The sequence below is a fragment of the Monopterus albus genome, unplaced genomic scaffold (assembly GCF_001952655.1).
Source record: "Monopterus albus unplaced genomic scaffold, M_albus_1.0 scaffold209.1, whole genome shotgun sequence".
Taxonomy (NCBI): domain Eukaryota; kingdom Metazoa; phylum Chordata; class Actinopteri; order Synbranchiformes; family Synbranchidae; genus Monopterus; species Monopterus albus.
In genome coordinates, this window is record NW_018128089.1 from 1704331 (window position 1) to 1729231 (window position 24901).

The 24901-nt window shown below is 45.4% G+C and overlaps 1 protein-coding gene across 6 annotated transcripts; it reads left to right on the top strand.

Moving 5' to 3' along the window:
• The first annotated feature begins 548 nt into the window (after window positions 1-548).
• adam15 (ADAM metallopeptidase domain 15) lies at window positions 549-22612 on the top strand. Of its 6 annotated transcripts, none has more exons than XM_020618859.1 (25): window positions 549-1179; window positions 2223-2314; window positions 7788-7864; window positions 8202-8280; window positions 8370-8446; window positions 10120-10366; window positions 11208-11273; window positions 11911-11982; window positions 12079-12248; window positions 12323-12407; window positions 13663-13811; window positions 13893-14070; window positions 14151-14243; window positions 14400-14595; window positions 14893-15001; window positions 15193-15388; window positions 15671-15748; window positions 16376-16487; window positions 16597-16750; window positions 17459-17567; window positions 19141-19209; window positions 19714-19761; window positions 20639-20704; window positions 21317-21450; window positions 21968-22612. In XM_020618859.1, exons 1-25 carry the CDS (start codon window positions 996-998, stop codon window positions 22029-22031), a joined length of 2904 nt encoding a protein of 967 aa, XP_020474515.1. In that variant the 5' UTR covers window positions 549-995; the 3' UTR covers window positions 22032-22612. The 6 variants fall into 6 exon arrangements, with proteins under 6 accessions (XP_020474515.1, XP_020474516.1, XP_020474518.1 ...); XM_020618860.1 differs by having other exon boundaries at window positions 20642-20704; XM_020618862.1 differs by lacking the exon at window positions 20639-20704 and having other exon boundaries at window positions 550-1179.
• The last annotated feature ends 2289 nt before the right edge of the window (window positions 22613-24901 follow it).

Sequence of the window (24901 nt, forward strand, 5' to 3'; positions counted from 1 at the left end):
GCTGAAGTCCACAAAGAGGGCCCGTGCATAGGTCCCTGGGGAGTCAGGTGTTGCAGGATGTAATGCAGTGCCATGTTAATTGCATCGTCCACTGACCCGTTTGCCCGGTAGGCGAACTGCAGGGGGTCTAGTAGGGGGCTATGGTGTCCTTCAGGTGGGCCGACACCAGTCTTTCAAAGCACTTCATAACTACAGATGTCAGGGTTACAGGTCTGTAGTTGTTCAGTCCAGATAAGTATTTTCCTCCAACTTGATCACATATTAAAACTGTGAAGATGGTTACCGACTCACAATCCACGCATGGTAATGTTTAAATGTATATATTTATGTATATAAATTGTAAAAGACTTCATGGAATTTTTTTGATTTTGGAATATATACGGTAAGTTCTGTTAGAATTATATATTATATATTTATATTCTCCATTAAAAAAATATAAAAATAAGTGGTTTAGCAATAATTATTCAAATGTGAAAGTAAGAACTTTAGCGTTGAATTTGACCTTAGTTCACTGACTTTTATTTTGAAATGTGACCTATAAAACTTCTGGTTTGTCTCGCTAGTTCCGGTTAGCTTCACTTAGCTACATGACGTGTATGCAAGCTCCAAGTATAAACACGGGCGGTCCAGCATCCTCCAGTAATGAGCTGCTTTTAGGCTTGTCAGAGCGGATAAGCCGAACGGTTTTGGTGTCCAAACAAGCACAACCGGCATGAACCAACTGAGTCCGCCCAGTGTTGACGGGAGTTTTTGGCGATAGAAACTGTTTTCGCTGAAGCTGCGCAGATAACAGTCATGACTGGAGGACGACTGGGCGGGTTGCTCGCTACGTTCACGCTGGATTAGCAGTCACATCTCCGCCTGTGGTCCGTTACATCAGCAGTTCCAACCCGTTTCTTTCAGTGTATGTTACCGGGGAAAGTAGTACAACGAAGTTTCGGTGGAGCCTCCCCCGGTGCTCCGACACGATGAGGTAACGGGACGGGGTTACCTATATGAGACAGCAGCAACCTGTTGCCGGTGACGTAGAGAGGATGAGCGGAGCCGTCGTAACATTACTGCTGCTGCTCAGCTACCGTGCTGCCTTTACTGTCTCCAGGTCCTTGAACGCACCGCAGGACGCAGGGGTTCTTCCTCAGCAAGGACAGACTGACGGTACCGACAGTGTGACCGTGACAGGTAACGGTTACCCATCTGACGTCATGGTACAGGTGCCCTTAGTTCAGAGACATTGCAGTGGTGGAGGAAATATTCAGAGCCTTTACTGAAGTAAAAGTATAAGTACCATACTGTGAAAATACTCCAGTAGACGTCCTGCAGTCAAAACAAGTGAAGTTCTGATCCTGCAGAAGAATACTCTGTCACTGTTTCACTGTTATATGATGCTTGTGGATTAATATTGCTGGTACATTAATGTATAGTTTAAGGTTGTACTGCTTTAGCTACTGAATAAACTGGTGTTAGATTCATCTGCATCATGTTCTACAATATTCCGCCTGTTTGAAGTTTTCACTGCACAGGAAGGGGATGAAAAACTGTAATGTAACAAATGTAGTGGAAGTATGATGTTTGCATATGAACTGTGTAGAAAAGTGGAACTATAAAGTTGCATAAGTAATACAAGTACCTCAATTTTATACTTAAATACAGCACCTGAGTAAATGCACATAGTTACTTTGCACCACTGAAAGAAATTGAGTACATTTACTCAGGTAAGGCAGGGATGGTCGCAACACTCGTTGCACTTACTCAGTTATTGTGAGACAGTGTACACCAGAAAACAGTTTTACTACATTAAACTCGTGTATGTTAGTTTTAGTTTACTTTATTTGATAACTTTGTTTCCTTTTCAGATTTAGACAAATACAATGATGATGGCTACTTTTGTTACTTTAGTATATTCTGATGCTAATACTTTTGTACTTGAGTAACATTTTGAATTCATGACTGTTACTCATAACACTGTGGTATTTCTACTTTTACTGAAGTAAAGCATCTGAGTACTTCTTCACGCTGGCTTCAGATACTAGTGTTCTTTATAAAAGAAATTCACAAAGTTGATGTGTGATGTTTCTGATGGTTATCGATATCAGTGGACACACAGCGATATGGAATTATCTGCACAAAGCTGGTATTGGCTGATCTAGCGGTCTAGCTCTAGAAGTCAGTGTTTCCAGTTCACCCAGTAGAAGCCAGCAGCTGAGTGTCCTATGTGTCTACAGGTGTGGACAGATGGCGCCGCCCCCTGCTGGGGAGAACGCGTCCCTTCATCCTTATGGGTGGACAGAGCCGAAGCCTGGCTGAAGCACTACAGGTTGGATAGTGGTTCTTTAATGCTTTGGTGATGACATACTGATTCATTTCTTCAGTTTGCTGGAAAATCAAGGGTTTAATGGGGTTTGATGTACAAGATTAACGGTTGTGTGACTGGTTAATTACTGGTTATTCACCAATGCTCTACTGGTGTTTGGGTGGTTAATCCCCAGTGTGTCACCAGTGTTTTACTGTTGTCATACTGGTGTATTTCTGTTGGCTGTCCTGGTTTTGCTTCTGTTGGTCAGGTCTCCATCAGACTGTCCACTAGATGTTGCGATGGGTGGGACATACTCTTCCATCTTCATCAGAGAAAACAAAAGTGTTTGCGCACACACACACACCCCATCTTTTGGCTGTTCGTAACAACAGTCACCTCATGGTACCCACTGGTCTAGACCACACTAAATGCCAACTAAAGTTCTAGGAGATTCAGTCACAGTTTCTTCCTCAGTTGTACAGACACATCTAAAGTGTTAAAATGAGCAGTCCTGATGAACAGTCTCTCACCTCACTTCACCTCTGACCTCATGGTCTAGCACCAATCTGCGACTTAGAACGTGTCTAAATACAATGTGTTTTTTAAGATGACCTTGTGTATATCACAACTGAACCTCAGGAGCCATATTCACCAATAACAGCATAATTTCTAATGTTACCATAGTAGGCTGAGCCCTTTAGTAGGTCCTTGGACTCAGTGCACTGTTGGACGTCCTGCTTTTATGTTTAACACTGTGGAAAAGTTCCTGTTTTCACTGAGAGCTGCAGCCACACGTGTCCAGTGACGTCGGGCACTGAGAGCTGCAACACTTCTGATCATTCACTCAGCTTTTAAGTTGGTACTCGGAGTCCTGCATTCAAAATGTTACTGAAGTAAAAGTACAAAAGCATCAGCATCCAAACATACCTAAAGTGACAATAGTACCAATACTCATCCAGCAGAACGGCCCATGTCATATTAATGTCTCTGAAACCACTGGATCATAGTGACTGATGCATTACTATGTTCATCATTTTAATGCTGCAGATGGTAAAGATGGAGCTGATGTTAACTACCTTATATACTTATACTGTGAAGTTCTTTACACCCTGCTGGGATCAATAGTGTCTGATGTTTCTACTGGGTTTGGTTTGATTCATCTGATTCTGAAAAGGAAGAGAAGTTGTCAGATACATGTAGTGCAGTAAAAAGTACAAGGTTGGTCTCTGACATGGAGTGAAGTCACAGTATGAAGTAGCAGGACATGGAAATACTTCGGTAAAGTACATGTACCTCAGACATTGTGCTTTATGAGAGTAAATGCACTTGGTTACTTTCCACCACTGTGAACTGCGCATGGTGTGAGGCTCAGGTTTTCTATGACCCTGTGAGTGCATATATAAGGTGCTTATAGGGTGTTTGTGAAAATGAAGTGTTCTTCAAATCTCAGAACGTGGAGAGAAAACTTGGGAAACGTACGTGATGTTTTCAGAGGTTGATGGCAGATCATTAGGAAATACACTGAGCAGCAGGATCCATTAGCAGACAGTTTTCTCCTGCTTCAAGTCACAACTGTCTGTGTAATATGAGGAAGGAAGGAAGTTGGAGTTTTGGCACTTCTCTTGGGCGGTGGGGACACTTCCTGTGCAGCTGACAGCAGCTCTGAGATCATGTCCTGTAGAAAACCCCTGGACACCCCCCACCCCAACTCCACCCTGGTGTGGGGAGAAAGTAGCAGAACTGTGGTATCATGTGACTAAAGGTGCAGTCCACCAAAAAAGAGCTCCTTGCTGCCACAAAAAGTTGAATCGGCAGCTGAGACTTTGAACAAGGAATCACTTTTCAGACCCCAGCTGTAACATGGGATGAAGAACACAAGCACACGATCCTGTTTAGATACTGTATCAAATGTTTGACACATCAAATCTGCATTAAGTCAGATTCCCTCCACAGTCTGATAACCCCAGTGGTGTCTCCCTTCCCTTGTTATTCTAGCTTCTTCACTCTGTGTTGTCAAAGTACTGTCTGTAAATTAGCCCATGGAGGAGCTCTGGGCAGCTAAAAGTCTGAACCAGTGGCTGCCCGACTGAAGAGGGAGCATCTCTTGCACAGAGAGAGTGGGGCAAAGAAAGAGCAAAAACCAGGGGTGCAGCTGACAGCAGCTCTGAGATCATGTCCTGTAGAAAACCCCTGGACACCCCCCACCCCAACTCCACCCTGGTGTGGGGAGAAAGTAGCAGAACTGTGGTATCATGTGACTAAAGGTGCAGTCCACCAAAAAAGAGCTCCTTGCTGCCACAAAAAGTTGAATCGGCAGCTGAGACTTTGAACAAGGAATCACTTTTCAGACCCCAGCTGTAACATGGGATGAAGAACACAAGCACACGATCCTGTTTAGATACTGTATCAAATGTTTGACACATCAAATCTGCATTAAGTCAGATTCCCTCCACAGTCTGATAACCCCAGTGGTGTCTCCCTTCCCTTGTTATTCTAGCTTCTTCACTCTGTGTTGTCAAAGTACTGTCTGTAAATTAGCCCATGGAGGAGCTCTGGGCAGCTAAAAGTCTGAACCAGTGGCTGCCAGAGTGAAGAGGTGGTGCCTTTTGCACAGAGAAAGTGGGACAAAGAAAGAACAACAACCAGAGTTAACATCAGTTTGGCTGTTTGACATGGAGAGGGTTAAAAGCAGCCAAAGGACTCAGACTGGATTCAGATGTGGCATTCTTCCTTCTGGCTATGTTAGCATCTAAGGCTAATGTGTTTGATTTGACTGAGGGGCAATGACAAGGATGTATTAAGGAAAACCTGGATTCTGGGCTGAAACATGGCACCAAGGCACTTGAATGGAAGTTGCTCTCTTGGTGTTTACACCAAATAAATATCTTTTCTGGGTTGGCTTCGGTGCTGTGCCACCCACTGCAGATGTGGATTTGTGCTGCCCCCGCCTGCGCACTCCCCCTCAGCCCAACTTTACACTGTGATGATGTCACAGAAATACAACTGTTTTCTAGGCTCTGGGAAAGTTTTTATATGGGCTAAAAATTCATAATGCAATGAGTAATAACTGACCTCACTTACAGTTTGATGTGTCCTGTCAGCGGGTTTACAGATGTATCATTGTGGTCTATGGAGAAAATGTATTTGGGGCACGTGATTTTTTGCTGCAGTACTGTGAGTGGCCGGTGGGAAAACTGATTGGCCATGTGGCGCTGAATCCAGGGTTCAGTTATACATTAATGGGCACAGAGCCGTATGGAGCGGTCATGGTGTCACTTAGTTTTGAGTCTCACTAGACCCTCGAGGCTGAAGAGACCTCAGGCAGAAGAGCTTTATACAACAATCAGATTGCACAGTTCTTGCTCCTTGATTATTCCCTGCATTAAGGTTCTTACTTCTCCTGTCGGTTTTATTGTGAAGGTATAAAATACAGGCCTCAACACTGACTGTGTTGGCACTGTTGTGTGTCCACTGCTCCTCCTCCTCTTCCTCTATTGTGATCAGCAGCTCCGAGCCTCGCCCTAAGTTTCTGCAGCTCTGACATCATCTGCAGACCGGGCGAGAGACATGCCCTCCCCACAGAGAGAAGGAGAGAGAGAGAGAGAGAGAGAGAGAGAGTTTAGGGCAGAAGAGAGAACATCATGAACAGGAGTAGCCAGAAAGGGTGTCAACAGATGGTGAGAGTGGACAAGAGAGGCTGCAAAAGAGTGAGAGGTGGGGGGGGCAGAAACAACAGATGAAAGTCACGTAACTTACATCCTGTCTGAGATCATCGGCCTAATGCAGAACCAGCTGTAAACTGGATTTCTCTAGAATATGAACGAAATTCAGCTGTGGCCTGAGTCCTGAACAGATAGACCCTGTTTCTTCACGGGGGGAAACACACTGATTTGACTTAACACTGATTTTCTCTGTGTGTTACTGTGCACAAACCCCATCCAGAGACCAGCAGCACCAGTGAATGTGGTGTCCTCACCATAATGTGTGTGAGTCCAGACCCTGGTCCAGCTTATTGCTCTGTGCTGTAGACCTCCACTGTTGTCCACCAGCTATTTAAGCCCCCCAGTGAGTCGCACTGCTTCACTGGGGGACAGGTTTCCTCCTCAGGAAACATGGGAGGCCATCTGTTTCCAACACTCATAATAAATATCACTAACAAATATAAAATCAGCAGCCTTGTGCTTGAAGAATCATAGTGGCTTCATCTGAATGACTGTGGAGTTTAAACTGATCCTGGAAGTGATTTCATAAAAACAGTACAATGTATAACAGAGATAAAGCTGAATGAATGCTCTGTTCACCATGTCACCATCATCATGCTGCCCACATACTCAGAGCTGTTTGAGCTTCTATAGTTAAGTAGGAAAACCGAGTCGGATCCACCCAGCTGAAGTGAACATGACTCAGCCAACAAACACACCCCCACCTCCCCCCCACCCTGCTGCACAATGAGCTGACCCCACCACGGTACAAAGTACAGGCAGGGTGGAGAAAACACAAAGGACTCTGAGGGGAATTCTGCTCACTCCACCCAAACCCTGTCTTAAATGCCAGACCCTGCAGCTGCTCTCAGAGGTCATGTCCCCGTGATTGTTTCTGGCTTCGTCCTTCTTTGACAGCAACACTACGGAAGATAGTCACTGCCAATATTTTTCATGTTTTCAAGACACAGACTGAGTTTCAGACTGTCTGCTCTGCTGTTGAATAGAGCCAACATTTAATGGAAAACCTGTTGTAGCCTGAGAGAAACCCTCATCTGTGAGTGACACACACGTCACATGTCTACCCCAACCCTTCCCCTATCCCGAACCTGAACCCTGAAACCAAGTCTGAACCCTCAAATAGCCCTTTGAAGCTGTGAGGACCAGACAGCCTGTCCTCACTTATGCAAAAATGTCCTCACAACAACGGTTTTTCAACACACCCACAGAAAACATTCTCATACACACACACACACACACACACACACACACACACACACACACACACCTTGACTTCCCGCAGAGCTGGGAGGAGAAGTGAGCAGGCGTTGGACAGGAAGTGCCTCCTCATCAAAGAGCAGCTCTGTTACCCGGCAGGAAGACAGTGATTGGATAACGGATGTGTTCAGCACGCCTGCTTCCTACCGGACAGCAAGGAAAAATGAAACGGACACAATAAAAAAACAATGGAGATAGACCCATTTATGTGTTTTATTTTTAGTACAAAGTGTGCTCCAGTACTAGTACTGCTCGAGTTTACCTCTCTCACATGGCAGCTCACTGTACGGCCAAGCCTGTCTCCTGGAAGTTAGGTTCATGCATCACTCAACTGTTTTCCTGTTCTGTTCGTTTTCTGTTTAGAGCAGCAGAGTCGCAGGGAGGTGGTCGGGTTGACTCAGTCAGGCTTCTTGCTTTCTAGACTCCTTGAGAAGTTTTCTGTGTTCTTTTGTTTCCTCCTCTCTGTGTTGAGTCAGCTCATTACATGAAGGCACCGTCCTTCCTGTTGGTTTCAGGACGGTCACCCTGACAGGCTGCAGTGTGGACTTGAGGTAGGAGGGCAGCTCTTCCTGCTGGACCTGGAGAAGAACCAGTGAGTTTACACTGTAACACAATATCGAGTGGGCAGCGTGCCCAATTTGATTCAGGCCGTGGCACCTGTCCTCCACCTGATAGAACTGCACCAACAATGATTTTTAAAAACAAGGGAGCAAACTGGGAATTAAAATAACAATTTTTTTAAAATGTCAATCAACAGTATTTACTTTTCATTTTAAAAAAAAATGTCAATCAACAGTATTTACTTTTCATTTACTTATTTAACAAAATAGAAAAAGCAGTAACTGTGGCCTTTACAAAGGTTTGGCCACCCGTCTACTTTTAAGGTGACTCACACCACAAAAAACCTGATGTGTGTCGTCTCTGTGCAGTCACCTGCTGCCCAAACCGCCCAACGTCTTCTACTACCTGCCCAACGGTACTGGAGTGTCTGTGATAGCCGATCCTGTGGTGAGTCAGTGAATGCACCGCAGTCTGTCTTCACAGTCTCTGTGGTGTTTTCCAGCTGTGACAGGCGTGTGTGTGTTTGTCATCTGCAGACTCACTGTTATTATCACGGCAGCGTCCGAGGGTTCCCCCAGTCCAGAGTGGCCCTGAGCACCTGCTCCGGACTCCGGTCAGTATATCCCCTGTCTGAGGTTCCCACAGAGCAGCAGCAATGAAACACATCTCACTCACTCACTCACTCCATCAACTGACCAGTCTTCACAAAGGTCAGCAACCAACTGTTGACTGTTGTTGGCTCGTTTAAACTCTGATTCCAGCTCCATATGACAAAATCTAGCTGCACCTCAACCAGTGGCAACAGTAAGAGGCTGCATTCACACGAATGCATCAGTACAAATGTAATCACACAGTTTGTGGTTTATCATTAGATCAGTCACCCAGTCAGTGTTTGTACAGGGCCGTGCAACTCAAAAGTTCTTTTCAGCTGTCAGAGAAGCTGAAAGTAAGAATAAGACATGTCCACAGTTTGAAAACATTAGACACCAAGATGCACAATGTCTTTAAAGAGATGAAATGTAGTAAAGGTAGAAAATGAACAATTATATACATGAAAACAAAGAGTTAAAAAACAGAAGATAAATGTAGAATGTGTAATCAAAAGCTGTTGAAGTGTAAAACTATGTTTAAATGTTTCAGTTACGTATTAATCAGCATCCTGTGATGGATCTGCAGGTCTGTTCACACTGCTACCTGCCGAGGTTCACCGACCCGCAGTCGGTCTCTGACTTATTGATGACTAGCCTTATTACAAATGTGTAACATAAGGGGTTCATTGGTGCTGGATGAGTGTGCAAACTGAGTTTGTGGTTACAGGGTTAAACATTTAAAACCTGTGCCAGTGCACTTTAAACACAGCCTCCTGACAGTCATACCTCAGTCAGACAACAGTCAAGACCAACCAGGTATCAGGAGGAAGTTTGGTTTCAGAGGAGAGGAGATGGTTATATTGAGCGTATTCAGGGTTTACTGGAGGACAGGAAGGTGCTGGTCTGGATAAAGGAAAGCTGAACATTTACAGGCTGTCAGCTCCGAGTGCACAGTGTGATTCATGAATGTTTCCTCAATATTCAGAGAGAAACACTTTCTTCTCTGACAATAAAAAATAAGAAAGCAAAATCTCTTTAAACCTAAAAACCTCTGGTTTGTGCAGAGTCCAGGGTTTCCTGAGATTCAGGTCTTTGTGTTTGCTGAGTGACGCCAGCAGCATTCCTCTGCAGGAACTGATCCGGATCAGTGTGAGTGGCCTCCGACTTCTGCAGCAGGGTTGGTGGATTTATTGATCAGCTCACGTGAAGAGACCAGATCTGGTTTGGTAGCTGTCCAAGGTTCCGAACACAGACACCTCTGTCCACCAGATCCACACAGAGCAGGCTATTAACCTGGCTGAGGCTGTTGATTAGTCAGCGTTTGTGATTAGAAGCTGTAACTGCCGCCAGCGAGGCTCCTACGAAGTCTGAAACCAAGGCGTGTTGCAAACTTTTAATACATTCGCAAAGATGTCTAGCACATATTTTCACTTTGTCTTTCCAGGTTACTGAGTGTAGATTGATTTGATCAATTTAAAATGAAAGCAACACCACAGTGATGTGTGCACAAAGCGGACTGAATAGTTTCTGAAGCCACTGAATGTCTCAGTAGCGGTTGTTCAGTTGGTATATGCCCAGTGCTGGGTATCCACTATGTACTTCATTCACACACCACTACACCTCTGAAGTAAAGGTCAGGTCCCCTGAGCATATCCTTAAGGCATCCTGACCTGACAGTCACTGTTTTGTCCTCCAGCGGTGTCATCACCATCAACTCTACTCTGAGCTTTGAGCTGCAGCCACAGGATGACCACCAATGGCAGGTGGAGGAGGATGCGGAAGAAGGGGAGAGTGGAGGGGAAGGCAGCAGAGGAGGAGGTGGTGATGGAGGAGTCATCCACCTGCTGTTCTCTGCTAGCCCTCTGGAGGGCGACAGTGTTGGAGTCTGCGGGGTCTCTCACGCTACCGTCCCTCCAATCCACACCTCCATACGCTCACACAGGGTGAGAGAAACGCTGCCCTTCACCCCAGACACACGCAGAGGAGGCGGAAGTACCGTCTGCATCTTCATACACATCTAATACCCTCTGTAACGAGGCTAGGCAAACCTGTCTGCAGCCTGAGAGACGAAATCCAGAGCAACAACAGGCCCGCTACGCTTTGACGTTCCAGTTGTTTGGCTTTTTTAGTCATTTGACTTTTTATTAATTTTATCATTGTAACATCAAAATACAACAAGCAGAAACATGACTTCAACTAAAAGCAGAAAACATAACAGGCAGTCGACTAAACAAAAACAACAAGCTGCATATTCTGTAAATAATGCACATATACTCTGTCCAAGGTGCTGCACCCTTCATGTAGCTCATATATACTGTTCGTCCCAAATTTGGCTTGGCCTGTTTTGCCATCAGAATTTCACATGAAGCCACAGTACACACTGTAGAGCCAGACCTAACAACTTAGTTTGTGTGTGTCTTTATAATTAAGTCTGGCCATAGGTTGTCCCTGATCTCCAGCTTTTCCACTATCCAGCTTCTCCAGCTTTAGATGAAGCTCTTAAAATTCGTGATGTTGCAAAAATGTTTGAGTGGAACAAGGCAGGTCCAGTTGATTGTGTTGGGAAGGAAGCCACACCAGTACAGGCTGTGACCAAGAGTGATTTGTTGTTTGACTTTCAGATTAAAGGTTGTTGACCAGGAATTCGTTTACTGAACAGACCAATGTGACTAAAATGATTTTAGAGCCAGGTTGTTGGGTTTTCAGTCGCCTGGTGAGTCCCCGCTGTTTCCGTTGGCCAGTCCCTGCTTGACTTCTGACCCTGTCCGTTTTCTTTGTGCACAGAGGAAACGCGACATCCTGTCTGAGACCAAGTACATCGAACTGGTGCTGGTGGCCGATCATCAGGAGGTCAGTGCCTCTGTGTTGTTATCTGTTTATAAATGAAGAATGACATTGTGATCATGGATCACATCCCTGCAGCAAAGTGAGTCACGTCTGCTACACAGACACATTACTGCCTTCAGCTCTTCTCACAAACACATTGTTTTTCCAAAATCCAAATAGCTACCTAAACGTCTAAATAAGATGTCAGAGTTTCTCAACATTGCAGATGTCTCAGGCTGCAACAGTCTGCTGTGTGTAGGAGGAAAGTACATGAATAAAACTGCAGCTCACCATCTTTAACTTCCTGAAGAAAGTTAAACAGAGCAAAATGTTAAATGAATAAACCAGCAGGGAGTGAGGCAGTTTTTCTAAAGTTATGTCAGGGATTTAAATTTGAGATATTTTCATTAAACAGAAACTAAATGAGATTTTCTCTGAGTAATGTTCTAATAATTTGTCCAGAATTTGTTTGCAGTAACGGCTTTGTGACACAACAGGGCAGAAATTCTTTTCACTAATCAATGAACAGACTAGGGGAAAAAAACTCTTAAAACACACAAAACAAAAGCATCTTAATGTGTCACCATGTGTGTAAACATGTGCATTTCTCAGCTGTGTACCTCATTAGATAATGTAACTAAATGTCATGTCGGCTCCTCAGTTTCTCAACTACCAGAAGAACAACAAGACCATCACCTACCGCATGCTGGATGTGGCCAACCAGGTGGACTGGGTGAGAGCTGTGACCTCTGACCTCCTGTGTCTGGACTCAGGTATAAGTCAGCAGTACCAGTAGAGGCTAGCTGTCTTGCTTGTCTGTCTGTTTTAGTTCTACCGTCCTCTGAATGTCCGCGTGGCCTTGAGTGGTGTGGAGATCTGGAGTGACCGTGATAAGATCCGGGTGGAGAAAAGTTCGACTGTCACCCTCAACAACTTCCTGGAGTGGAGAACCCGAGAGCTGCTGCCTCGGCTTCACCACGACAACGCCCAGCTCATCATGTAGGACAGGACCCTTGAACAGAACCAAAGTCTCCAATTTGGCCCGATCGTGATAATCATTTTTAATTTTGCAGGGGCGGGTCTTTTGATGGCACCACAGTGGGGATGGCGTCTCAGTCATCCATGTGCTCCAGAGACAGGTCGGGTGGGGTCAACGTGGTGCGTGGACACATCTTTACTTAGTACTCATTAAGCATGTTTAATTAATCCAGCCAGTGATTTAGTATGTGTGTGTTACTGTGCACAAACCCTGCCCAGAGACCAGCAGCACCAGTGAATGTGGTGTCCTCACTGTAATGTGCAAGACCCTGGTCCATCTTATCGCTCTGTGCCGTAGACCTCCACTGTTGTCCTCCAGGTATTAAACCCCCCGGTGAGCCACATCGCTGCACTGGGGGCAGGTTTCCTCCTCAGGAAACATGGGAGGCCATCTGTTTCCAACAGACGGCTCCACAGGCTGAGAACGACGTCACTGTGCACAGAGTCACTGGTCTCTGCTCCACTGGCTTCTGATGCTGCACAGAACAACGCTTTAGTCTGGAATTTGTGCAGTATAACACAAACAGACTAAATCATCGGCTGCATCCTTCAGCTGAGTCTGGCTGTGTGGGTTACCTGCTTCACTAACCCTTGTATCACGAAGCTGATTCAGGTAATTGGGGGTGTGTTGGTCCAGCCTTGAACATGTTCATATGAGAAATGAGGAGTTCATCAGATTACTCTTTATTATTTGTCACTTAAACGTAAAGTCCTTTAGTCGTTTAGTCCCTGAACGATTCCAGTGATTTGATCTGATCCCCTGAAGTGAGCCTACTCCTCTGACACTGGAAGACCTGAGTTGCACCCAAAGATGCTGGACAACACACTAATCTTAATTAATGGTACAGGCGACGTTGTGGGTTTGAATCCAGTCATGTAAACTGTTCAAGCAGACTTTTTATTAAATTCTTCACCTTGGCTAAATGTAAAAAATTGAAACCATTCAGCATGTTTTTAATAATATATAATATAATCACTTTTATTGGCCAAGTATGTTACGCACGAGGAATTTGTCCCCGGTACAGACCAGAGCCATCTCACACGTGCACGCGCGCGCACACACACACACACACCAATGACTGCACTGCTCTGGTCTCCAGGGACAATTTGGGATTCAGTGTCTTGCTCAAGGACGCTTTGTCATTTAGAGTGGAAGAATGGGAATTTAACCACAGACCTTTCATTTGGGGGGCAAGTGTTGTACCTCCTGAGCCACAGCTGCTCCATTAAATGACACAAAAGTAAGATTTTTGACAGGGTCACTTCGCTAACAGCCTGGATCAGCTGGGTTAAAACCTCAGCAATATCACAGAAACTGAAACTAAGTTTATCTTATAGAGTGTAAATGAAGTCTGATGGATGGTTTATGTCTCAGGATCACCTGGTCAGTGTCCTGGGTGTGGCCTCCACTGTCGCCCATGAGCTTGGTCATAACCTGGGAATGAGCCACGACACCACTGAGCGCCACTGCTCCTGTCAGAACGAACCGCGGCTCGGAGGATGCATCATGGAGCCTTCAACTGGGTCAGTATGTGAGCCGGGTCAGGAGCAGGGTAATGGTCCTGAGCAGGATGAACATAGTGACCTGTGACTTCTGACCCTCAGGTTCATGCCGGGTCAGCTGTTCAGCAGCTGCAGCACTGCAGATCTATCTGTCAGTCTGCTGCACGGAGGCGGCATGTGTCTGTTTAATGTGCCGCAGCCGGAGAACCTGCTGGGAAAGCCGCGCTGTGGAAACCTGTATGTAGAGAAGGGCGAGGAGTGCGACTGTGGCTTGCTGCAGGTACTCACCTGACTGGCTGTGTGAAGGGGTTGTGGTGCTGTTCTGCCTGTTGACTTTTTACTGTGCTCTTGATTGGTCAGGAATGTGAGGACCCCTGCTGTAACGCCTCCACCTGTCGACTGGTTCCTGGAGCTCAGTGCTCGTCTGACGGCATCTGCTGCCAGGACTGCAAAGTGAGACTGGCACAGCACACATGCATCACACTGATGTTTCTCTCCGTCACTCTCTAAATTTAAGTCCCTTTCCTCCTCAGCTGCAGGCATCAGGTTCAGTGTGTCGTGAGCCGCATGTTTCTCTCCGTCACACTCTAAAGTCCCTTTCCTCCTCAGCTGCAGGCATCAGGTTCAGTGTGTCGTGAGCCGCTTGGAGAATGCGACCTCCCAGAGTTCTGCACCGGCTCCTCTCCCTACTGCCCCCCCAATGTCTTCCTGCAGAATGGAGAGCCCTGCGAGGATGGTGCCTCCTACTGCTACGGAGGAGTCTGCGCTAGCATGCACACCCAGTGCAAGGCACTGTGGGGACCCAGTAAGTCACCAATGTCCAAACCAGTTTGTACTCAGTCTACTGTAAATCAGTTGATACTGCTCAGAACTTGTTTATACTGAGCTACTGCAGTTTATACTAAACTATAAGCATTTCATACTATGTACGACCCCATTTTCACTGAGCCTCAACCAGTTTACATTCGTCTCCTAGTGTCTTACACTGAGTAGAACATAGAAAACACATTTGTTCCTGACCAACACCAAGAACAAGGAGGCCTGAAAGTTTACACTGCTTTAAAGCCAGTTTAGCAGTTCAGACCAGTCTCTCTGTCTTCAGATGCCACAAGTGCACCGGCTGTATGCTTCTCATCAGTCAACAAACAAGGAAACAAATATGGAAACTGTGGTCAGCTGAGCAACGGCTCCTACATTGCCTGTGGAAGCGGGTGAGTACACACTACAACACACAGACACAGTACACGGAGTAGCAAGTGTTTGGTTCAGTGGCTGTGACTGTGGGCTTTGAGCCTACAAAGTCGATGATGCCTCTGTCTTGCCATCAAGTGAAAATGAGCCTTGTCTCTGTGCTGTGAAAACATTTTCCCCTCCTCCAACATGTCCACTGTGTTTGTTGTAGCGACGTTCACTGCGGCAGGATCCAGTGTCAGGGCGGGAGGAAGCGCCTCCTGCTGGACACCAATGCAGAGATCCATACCACCACTGTCCGCTTCAACCACAGCGACCTGGTCTGCAGAGGAACCTTCTTCCACCTGGGAGACGTTGTGTGGGACCCCGCCATTGTAGCCCAGGGCACCGCCTGCGGCCCCGGCAAGGTCAGACACAGGTTGATTGTGTTTGTGTAAGTTTATGTTACTGCACAAACCCTGTCCAGAGACCAGCAGCACCAGTGAAAGTGGTTTCCTCACTATAATGTGAATCCAGACCCTGGTTCAGCTTATCGCTCTGTGCCGTAATCCTCCACTGTTGTCCACCAGTTATTAACCTTTGGTCATCAAGGAGTTGCAGATATTCACTATTTTACAATAACATCTCTCTAAGAAATTGCTGCAGAAAATGTTGTTGAGTTGTTTTTCATGGTTGTTTTTGTGCTATAGGCCTGTTTGAACCAGAAGTGCCAGGATGTGTCTGTGTTTGGAGTGGACAAGTGTCGCGGGACATGCAACGGCCACGGCGTGAGTGAGAATCGACTGGTCAGATTTTACAGTTCAGATAGAGACAACTACCTGTAAAGGGTTTCTGATTCTGTTTATGTAAGAAAGTGTCATGTGAGATTGAGTCACATGACATGTTTCTTATTTATACTTTGAATCATTTTTGTTTTTAAGGTTGAAGGAATGAAGGCAGGAAAAGAAAAGGTCTGGCTGTCCATGTGTTCAATGAACAGTACATTGTTCTGAAGACTTTTGCGGTGTCATATGTCATACAACACGGCAGTCACATTTATCTGGTGTTTTTATCCATGACAAAAACTCATTATTGCATGTTTCTTGTTTTAACACATGCAATTTTCTTATAAAACTAAAACATCACAAATATAAGTTGCATGATGGGAAAACAAATATGTTTCTAAACCCTAAACCCACACAAACAGAACAACAGAGTTAAGACACTACAACCAAAGTATCTGTGTTTTTGTTTGTTTTTTTTGGCAATAAAGAGAAATGGAAACGGGGATAAAACTACGAATGTGTTTCACCTCGTACTTTAATTTCTACTTTGGGCATCAAACTCCGCTACACATGGAGTGAAGTAGTGTGTTGGTCTCTGGGATTATAGTCTGCTGTGTGTCTGTGTTGCAGGTGTGTAACAGTAATAAGAACTGTCACTGTGATGTGGGCTGGGCTCCGCCTGACTGCAGATATGCTGGTCATGGAGGCAGCGTGGACAGCGGCCCGGCCAGAGCTGCTCGAGGTAGCACGCGCATAGAAACACTGCAGCTGATATCCGCCGTCACTGGCTGTGGAAAACACTCCTCTGTGTGTGTGTGTGTGTGTGTGTGTGTGTGTGTGTGTGTGTTTAGAGTCTGACCCAGTCCGAATCGCCCTGCTCATCATCTTCCTCTTCATCCTGCCCATGCTCCTCCTCTTCCTCGCCCTTCGCTTCCCTCGTTTCCGTCGGAGCCTCCTCTGTCTGGGACCAAACAGCCCGTTTCACAAAGCTCGACAACACAACCGGTAAGGTTGACGCGTGTGAGTGTGTTTCTGCCTCGGCTCTGTACCTGGATCCCCATCTTCCTCCACATGTTCAAAATCCATCTTAGAAACTAAAGTATAATGGTATCCTGTTGTGGTATCCTATTGTAATGGTTACACAGATATACTCATCCAGGACACAGTAAACTGAGGAACAAGCAGTAATCAGATAGATGTTCATGAAAACTGGTCAATTCTCAGTTTCTCAGAGAAACTTATTCCAGTCAGACAGCACTTGAAAAATAACAGTTTAAAAACCTTTTTTGCACAAGGAATTATTGAATTACAGTTACTTGTCAATCTGGTGTGGAACCCTGCCTTGTCCCCAGGTACTGCTGGACCCTGAGTCTGTCCCTGTAGAACCAGCGAGGCAGAGTCCTGTCAGTCGTCATAATCAGGGTTCTCTCTGAAAGTGTTTGTGACAGAGTTTGAGCTGAGTTCGAGCTAATCAGCTGCCAGGCTCAAAGCGGCACTAATCCACCTCTCAGCTTCTGATTCAGACCCATTTTCCTAACAGTTCGGTTCATCAGTATTTGGGCCGACATGGCAAATGCTCGATCACACTTTGATTTTAGCTATGTGCTAGTAAGGGAGACAAGAAGACACGATTTCTCAGGTCTGTTTCCTCGTTAGACTTTTAGATGATGAGCAGGTCCACAGTGTTTTCACTTGTCAGTGTTTCTCCATCAGCACTCCGGCGATGGAGCGAGTGGACGGCAGGAACGGGGAGCAGGTCCGACCTCTCAGGTACCACCTGAACCCTCAGATGGACATCCCGCTGACACCGCCTCACAAAGAGGTAACCATAGCAACCCATGCCAACACTGACAACAGCACTGATAGAAACAGCGTACAGATGTAAACATGTAGCTGTCACATGAGGTGCTGCTGTTCACTGCAGCTGCCTTCTTGGAACAGACATGTATGTGTATGGAGGCAGGAGCTTTGTTCACAGTTATAAATCATCATAAATACATTTGCAGACATTCGGTTTATTGACATCTGTAGCTCTTCTCACCAAATTCATCACATTGATGACACTTCTATTTTGAATTAGAGCACCACCGACATGTCTTTGGAGGTTTTAAGTATTCCACCTTCTATGACACATATATTGGGTATATATGACAACTGACAAGAAGAAAAACTGGATTTCAAGTTGCCAGGTGACACTGCTAAAAGCAGTAAAATCACAGTTCACAGGAGAGCGAAGATCCTCAGTAAATATGAAATAACAGCCTGGATTTATTGTGCGAGAAAAACCAGAAGGGAGTGGCACGCCAGCACAGCTGCTGTTAAGTCACAGTAGTCTGACTCAAAATGAAACACGCCTTAAAGTGAAACAGGGATCAGGCACAGCAGGAGGCAGTGAAGACAAGCTGCAGTCAAATGGAGAGTTTCCAGCAGACACTCTCACATCCTGTTAGAACTGATCACTATAACTGTAATAGTGTCATCAAACGAAACTCCTCAGCTTGTACAGTCGGTGTCCAGCAGTCATCACATCACTTTGCTGCTGTATATTAGCTGCCCAGATTTACTGGATATGAAACTACGCAAATGAAATCAAAATGTGAATCAGTATGATCACTTACATGTTGTGCCCTCTGCCCAGTTGTACTGGGATACTGGCAAAATATAAAGGAAGAAGTTAAAACAGATTATAAACAATGATATCCCAGTAGAACCTCAGTGGAGAGCTGACCAACAAACCACATATGTCTTAAATGTTCTTTTAGTGGTGGCCAGGAAAATAGCAAACTGGGTGAAAATACCCTCATCAACATAATTCAGTTAAATGCAAGACTAGAACACATCTACACACCGAAGTATGTGGCTGAATAAAACGTGACCAATAACATCTACAGTAAATCTTTCAGTTAAATAAAAAATGTGGTTGATGGAACATCTGGACCAATCGGCTCTTTGATCAGGTGAAAGTAACACACAGAATAATGCTGGAACAAAAAGACACAAGTTAAAATAAAACATGAAAACATCTGCTTAAAAAAAAAGAGAATTTAAATGAGAAGTTTTTAAAAATGTCAGCTGAGTTGGAGGATCTGATGGTGAAAGGTTCCAAAGTTCAGGTGCAACACGGACAGCAGATGTATGTGAGAGCTAGGTGTTTCCCATCATGCCCTGCAGCATCTAGTTCTCCTGTGAGGTCATCACTGCCCTCATTTGCATGATGTCAGACCGAGTCGGGACCTCAACCTGGACAGAGCCCGGTTGTCCTGTGTGCTGGTCAGACCTGACTCGCCTCCATCGAGTCCACATTAACACATCTGCCTGCTGGAGCTCTGGATGCTCTCTCCTGTGCATGTATCAGCTGTCACTCTGCCTCTGCTTCCTGTTTTCTCTCCCATCAGGTTCATGACAGACCTGCTCCTCCCACTAAGCCACTCCCCCCTGACCCCGCCCTAAATCCCCCGCCACAGGTAACCTCACCTGAACTCACCTGGAGGTGTCTATGCTGCTAACAGTTTGTACACCTGTCACACTTGTGAATGTTTAGCAGCTCGTGCATGATGCGTTTGAGTCATGTCGTCATTAGTGTAAATATGATTTTTACAAATGTTTGTGTTTGAGATAATAAGACTGAGTCGTCAAACCTGAGTTTGGGAAACACTCTTATTCTCTTAATTTCTGACAGTGAGAACCTGTGAAGTTTCATGTGAGCATGTGTGGTTAGCTTAGCTTAGCATAAAGACTGGACGCAGGAAAACAGCCAAACAGCTGCGATATTCCCTGCCATCGTCTCATCTCGCTCTGAGGGATGCAGTTTTCACAGAATGCTGAGCTGTTTGTTGGAACAGGAAGTACCAACGTCACATTCAGTGACTGGTACCAGACTCAACAAAACTCCTGCTGTATTCTCATTCTGTTAAACTCACTCAATGCTCTCCTGACTCTTATTTCTGCTGCTTCGCTCTGTTAAACAGCGACCAGCCCCCCCCAACAAGCCTCTGCCCCCTGACCCCCCTGACCAGGTACAGTCGCTGCTACCTGTAGTGTGTAGTGTTACTGTCTATTCTGTGTTTGTCTTCTGATCACATGTGATATGAACCTCTCAGCTGAATGGCTGCTGGCCCATAGGCTGCAGCTCCGCCTGCTGGCTGGAGGAGGAGAGTTAAATTATAAAACACTTGAGTCCAGGAGCAGCAAGGTCCCGGTCACACCTCAGACTGGTGCAGTGGAAACTGTTTGTTCCAAAGGCCCGTTGTTTCCTTGTTATTCTGTTCATATCAAACCAACCAGAAGCTGACTTCCTGTCGGTAGCTCTCACTTTCTATTTGGCTAATTGTGATGTTTATTGCTTTTTTTGTACCATTAATTTCTTGCCATTGTTTTGTGATGGCAACTTGTTAAAAAATCCTAATAAATGACAGTGATAACCTCGTGGCCCCCTGTGGCCTGTTCCTGAGGCGCCCCATGGTGCCATGACCCCTACTGATTTATGGTGTAGTGGAGCCACATTTTCCAGTGTATTGGTCTGACCATTTTATCATCACATAAGACTAAGAAAACAGCAAATACAGAACTTTCCATGCAGAAGATCAACTGATCGCACCACTGACATGCTACTGGACAGGTGTCAGTGTGAAATGTTGCTGTAATCAAGCTGGTGTGACCAGGCCTTTGCATCTGCTGCTCCGTCTGTTGTTACACTTTCCTTCTCTGTGAACTTCTGTTTCTGTCTGCATGGAGCACCGATAAACACACTGTAACTTAGTCCCATTACACAGACCTCTAAATTGTCCCAGCCACCTCCCAGTTAACTCCACAAACAGTAGGATAACAGCATCTCCTCTTGCTGTCGCTGAAGCTTCACTCTTCCTCTTCTCTTCCTCCTCACTAACCTTCCAGCAGCTGGTGAGTCGACCAGCTCCACCTAGCAAGCCACTCCCCCCCGACCCGGTCACACCTGCACAGGTACACTGCACTCTTAGTATTAGCTTGCATGTACTTAGCATGTAGGGACAGAAGTGGTGAGAAGGGGAGTGATCAGAAGAATACAGTGTAATTGATTGATTCGATTGATCTGTGTCATGTGGTTCTGATTGGTGATTGTGATCAGGTAGACTAATCACTGTGATTAGTGTGATTTGATTATGAGGAATCAGGACGTGCTGTGTGTCCTAAAGATGAGGTTTGATGACTGATTTAACACCGATGTTGATTTCAGACAATATCGGGCCAATAAAGAACAACGAACGACTTCCGAGTTGAAGCCTAGGTACAAACTGGGAAGTAAAAACTTTACTGTTGCAGTTCACAGAGGTGTTTCATGCAAAACTGAAGGAAATGCAAGGTGAAGGCTGCGCTCACATCCCAGCTGCAGTGCCTGTGGTGTGTCCACAGCAGTGTGAACAGACCAGAGCAGACGTCGTCAGACCAGAGCTGGGCGTTGAGGCCTGGGATGTGGGCGCAGCCTGTCTGCCTTCCAAAAGATGAGTGTCTTGAATTGAAGAAACTGCAGCAGGAAAACAACTCAACTTTGTGTCCTGAACATCTTTACACTGAGATGGATGATTCTCTCTTCAGGCTCCTGTCGAGCTCCGACCTGTGGTGTCCAGAAAACCTCACCCTCTGGTCCCGCCATCCCAGCCCCAGTTCCCCCCTCACCCTGGCTACACCCCGAACACCAAACCACCACAGCACAGAGCCGCTGCCAACAGGTACAACTGTTACACTGAGGAGGAAGTTTGTATATTGTCAGAAAGTGGGGGCAGTTCTACAAAGAGTTTGTGTAAAGAGTTAGTTCTAGTGTTTAGTTTTGTTTTTTTGTTTAAAGAATCATCATTTCTGGGAATGTAACAGAATAGCATCTTTCAACAACTGGGACGTTCAAAATGCTTCACATCAAACAAAAACACTGAGGAAAGAAACAAGACGATTCTCCTCAGTTCAGTTTATCCTTACAGCAACAGTTCACAACAACAGCTGTCTCAGGCTACTTTACATCACCAGGTCTGTACAAAGATGAATTTAAATAAGATCCAGATATGTGGAATTCACATGTATGACGGGCAGAAGTGTAGATATCTTAGTTTTCTCATTTGCATCAGGAGGAATTCTTAACTGTCAAAATGTAATTGTTAACATCTTAAATTATAGTTGTGACTGGTCAAATGTAAGTCCTGTTGGCCGGTTTAATCTTAAAAGTGCTTGCCATATGTGTGTGTGTCTCTGCAGACGACCTCCGGCCCGCCCGGTTCGACCCACAGTTCCTCAGAAAGTCAGCTCATCCGAGCTTTAACCTCGGACTGATCTGAGAAGCTGTACCTGAAGAGGCCGCTGTTTCTTCTGCGTGATGAAGATGATGATGACAACGGCCATGTTATCCAGCTGCACCCGCCCATTGGATTTATCTCTGAGTCCTTCATGAGCTCACAGAAAGTGACTGAACGCTCAGTGCCTTGCTCAGCAGCACCTTGGCAGACACACTCTGGACACTCAGGAATCAAACCCGCAACCGCTAACTGATGATTTGTCCTATTGTAGCGCCCTCCGGAGGCAGCAGGAGTTTCAGTGCCTTCTCATTGTCTTTGGATGATTAATTGTTTATCCATCTACTGATCAGACCTGTGATCAATGTAAAGAGTACGTGGTTACCAAACTGTGGCCCAAGGCCCTCTGAAGGACTTAAGGAAGTTCCTGGAAAAAAAAAATCTGACAGAATGTAAAAGGTTTTTATTCAGAAGAACATTTACATCTTCTTAAAAGGAATAAACCTTCATCAGAGGGGTCATGACTCGGCTTCTGTCTGACAGGACTGAATCACCATCGCTTTGGACTAACTGTTCATAAGACGGTGTAAAATCTGGTACCAAGCCTTTTTCCAAAAAAAATGCATGAATCCGAACAGTCTGTCCAAAAACTTAAAATCCTGGATCAGGTTTTTGTTCCCAAAGGATCAAAGTTTGGACCACCGCGAGATTTACAGCGCACAACAGGAGCAGGTTCTGAGATTTTAAGAGTAAAGTCAAAATATTTTGAGTAAGAAGTTCAAATTTTATGGCACAAAAAGTAACGGTCTGAGAATAAAGTTGTCACGTGACTCAAGTTGCCACATGTTAAATAAAGTCTAATATTTTCAGAGTAAAGTCACAGCATCTTGATGTTTGGACAATAAAGTTGTGATGTTATTTTGAAGATGTTTTGAAATTTTAAGAATAAAACATCAACGTATTCAGATTTTTGTCTCAAAATATGACAATTAGGTGTTTTATGTCAAATATTGCAGCTTTATCTTTCACGACACCTGCAGCTGGTGTTTGGGTTCAGTTCACCTTCTCTGTTTAGACTCAAGATTTGTTTCTCACATTATGGCACAACTTTGGTTGTAATAGTTCAGCTTTTTAAAAACTATATTTTGACTGTAGTTTTGAACTCTGACTTTTTTCTGTCCATGTCCATCTCTCCAATCAACTGCTGGACTGAACTGTACTCCACTTGGCCCGATGTGACCTGGACGCTGCTGGAAACCCAACGATGCCATGGATTTTCTGCTGGTGAGCTCTTTGCTGCACTGCAAGCCCTACCAGGAGGAGCAGGTTCTGTCCCAGCAGCTCTTTCTTTGTCTGCTGGGAGATTCCCTGAGAAGCGATGTCGCACAGCAATGGGTGTGTGTTGACTGACACTGATTTGTTGCTGCTGTGTACTGTTCACTGTCCTCCCATCAGGTCTCGGCTGGTTGTTTTCTACATTGTTAACTAGACTTTGTTTCTCTTCGTTTCCATTCATCAGCTCAAGAGCTGTGTGTTCAGATCAAACCCAGATGAGATTTAAAGCTCCCATACCTCACGTCTCTGCAGCCTAAAGGCTCCAGTGAGGCTCCGCTCTCTGGCCCTCACTAATAATCAGAAGCACTGACACGCAGGATCTGCAGTGGTGGTGGAAAGTGTGCAGAGCCATGACAGCCACATTTAATGGAAACACATCAGACGTTGCCTTTAGTTTACTCCATTTCTCTTAATCATTTTGCCCTCTGGAATCAACAGGGCCTGACAAGCAAATGAAAAACATCTAAATGCCTTTTGTCTCTAGGTCGAACGTGAACGTCTGGGGCTTCTGACTGTTTGCAATTTCGACCTGAAAAGCAGCAGCATTGGGACAAAACCTAAACTTTGTCATGAACCATACAAAAGTCTTTAATCTATCTTGATTTCACTTTGGCTAAATGGAAACAGGGTCCCTGACAGACTGGGCGAGGCCAGAGGGCCGCAGGTCTGGCTCGGCCTAGAGCCAGGGCGCTGAGCTGTTAGTGAAAGTCAGGACACAGACACCAAGACGGCATCCAGGCAGAAACTGGGCTTCTCAAGCCAGTGTTTCTAAATACCAGTTGCCTGCTACACTGAGCAACACCCTCCATTGAGAATCACAAGTCACTGGTTCTGAATGTCTGAGCCAACATGTCTGGTTGTTCAGGCCGACTGTTCGATGGGTTTTCTGACTTGTTGATCCGTGTCTGTGCTGTTCCCACCGTGTTCACATTGCTGCCAATAAAACTGACTGATTCTGTGGGATCTGTGCTAGGTTTTCCTTGTGCAGGCAATTGACATGTTGGGTTATAAAAGCTGCTCTAAAGTCTGATTCAGTTGAAATCCTGACATTGAGTCTGTCATTTTTATTGGACTGTTGTGGTTTCTACAGCCTGTGCAGTGCTGGAGGACAGGTTCACACTTGACACAGCCAAGGGCGTGTGTGAACACAATCCGGTTTTAGTTTGGCTGTAAAGGTTCATCCTGAACAGATCTATAAATGAGCTGGAGGATGTCAAATATATTCAAAAGCACCTTAAACAGGTCCAACTGATCACAGCCTGGGTTCCTTTAATGATTAGATGGATGCTGGTGGGAGAAAGCAGGAGCCTTGCTGCTGTGGCCCTCTGACCCGGTTTCCTGGCCCACATCCTGACCCGAGAACTTTGACACCAGCAGTCTACTTAGATTCAATTCCACGTTGGTTAATAATGAAATAAGAGCCGTAGATGTGAACAAATAAATATGTCTAATCGAGTGTCATACATCCACAAACCTCGAGTCAGTGACAGCATCTGTTTTTAGGTCACATGTTTGTTTTTGCATCTGGTGTGGTAAGCCTGAAATGTGAAAAGCAGTTCTAAGC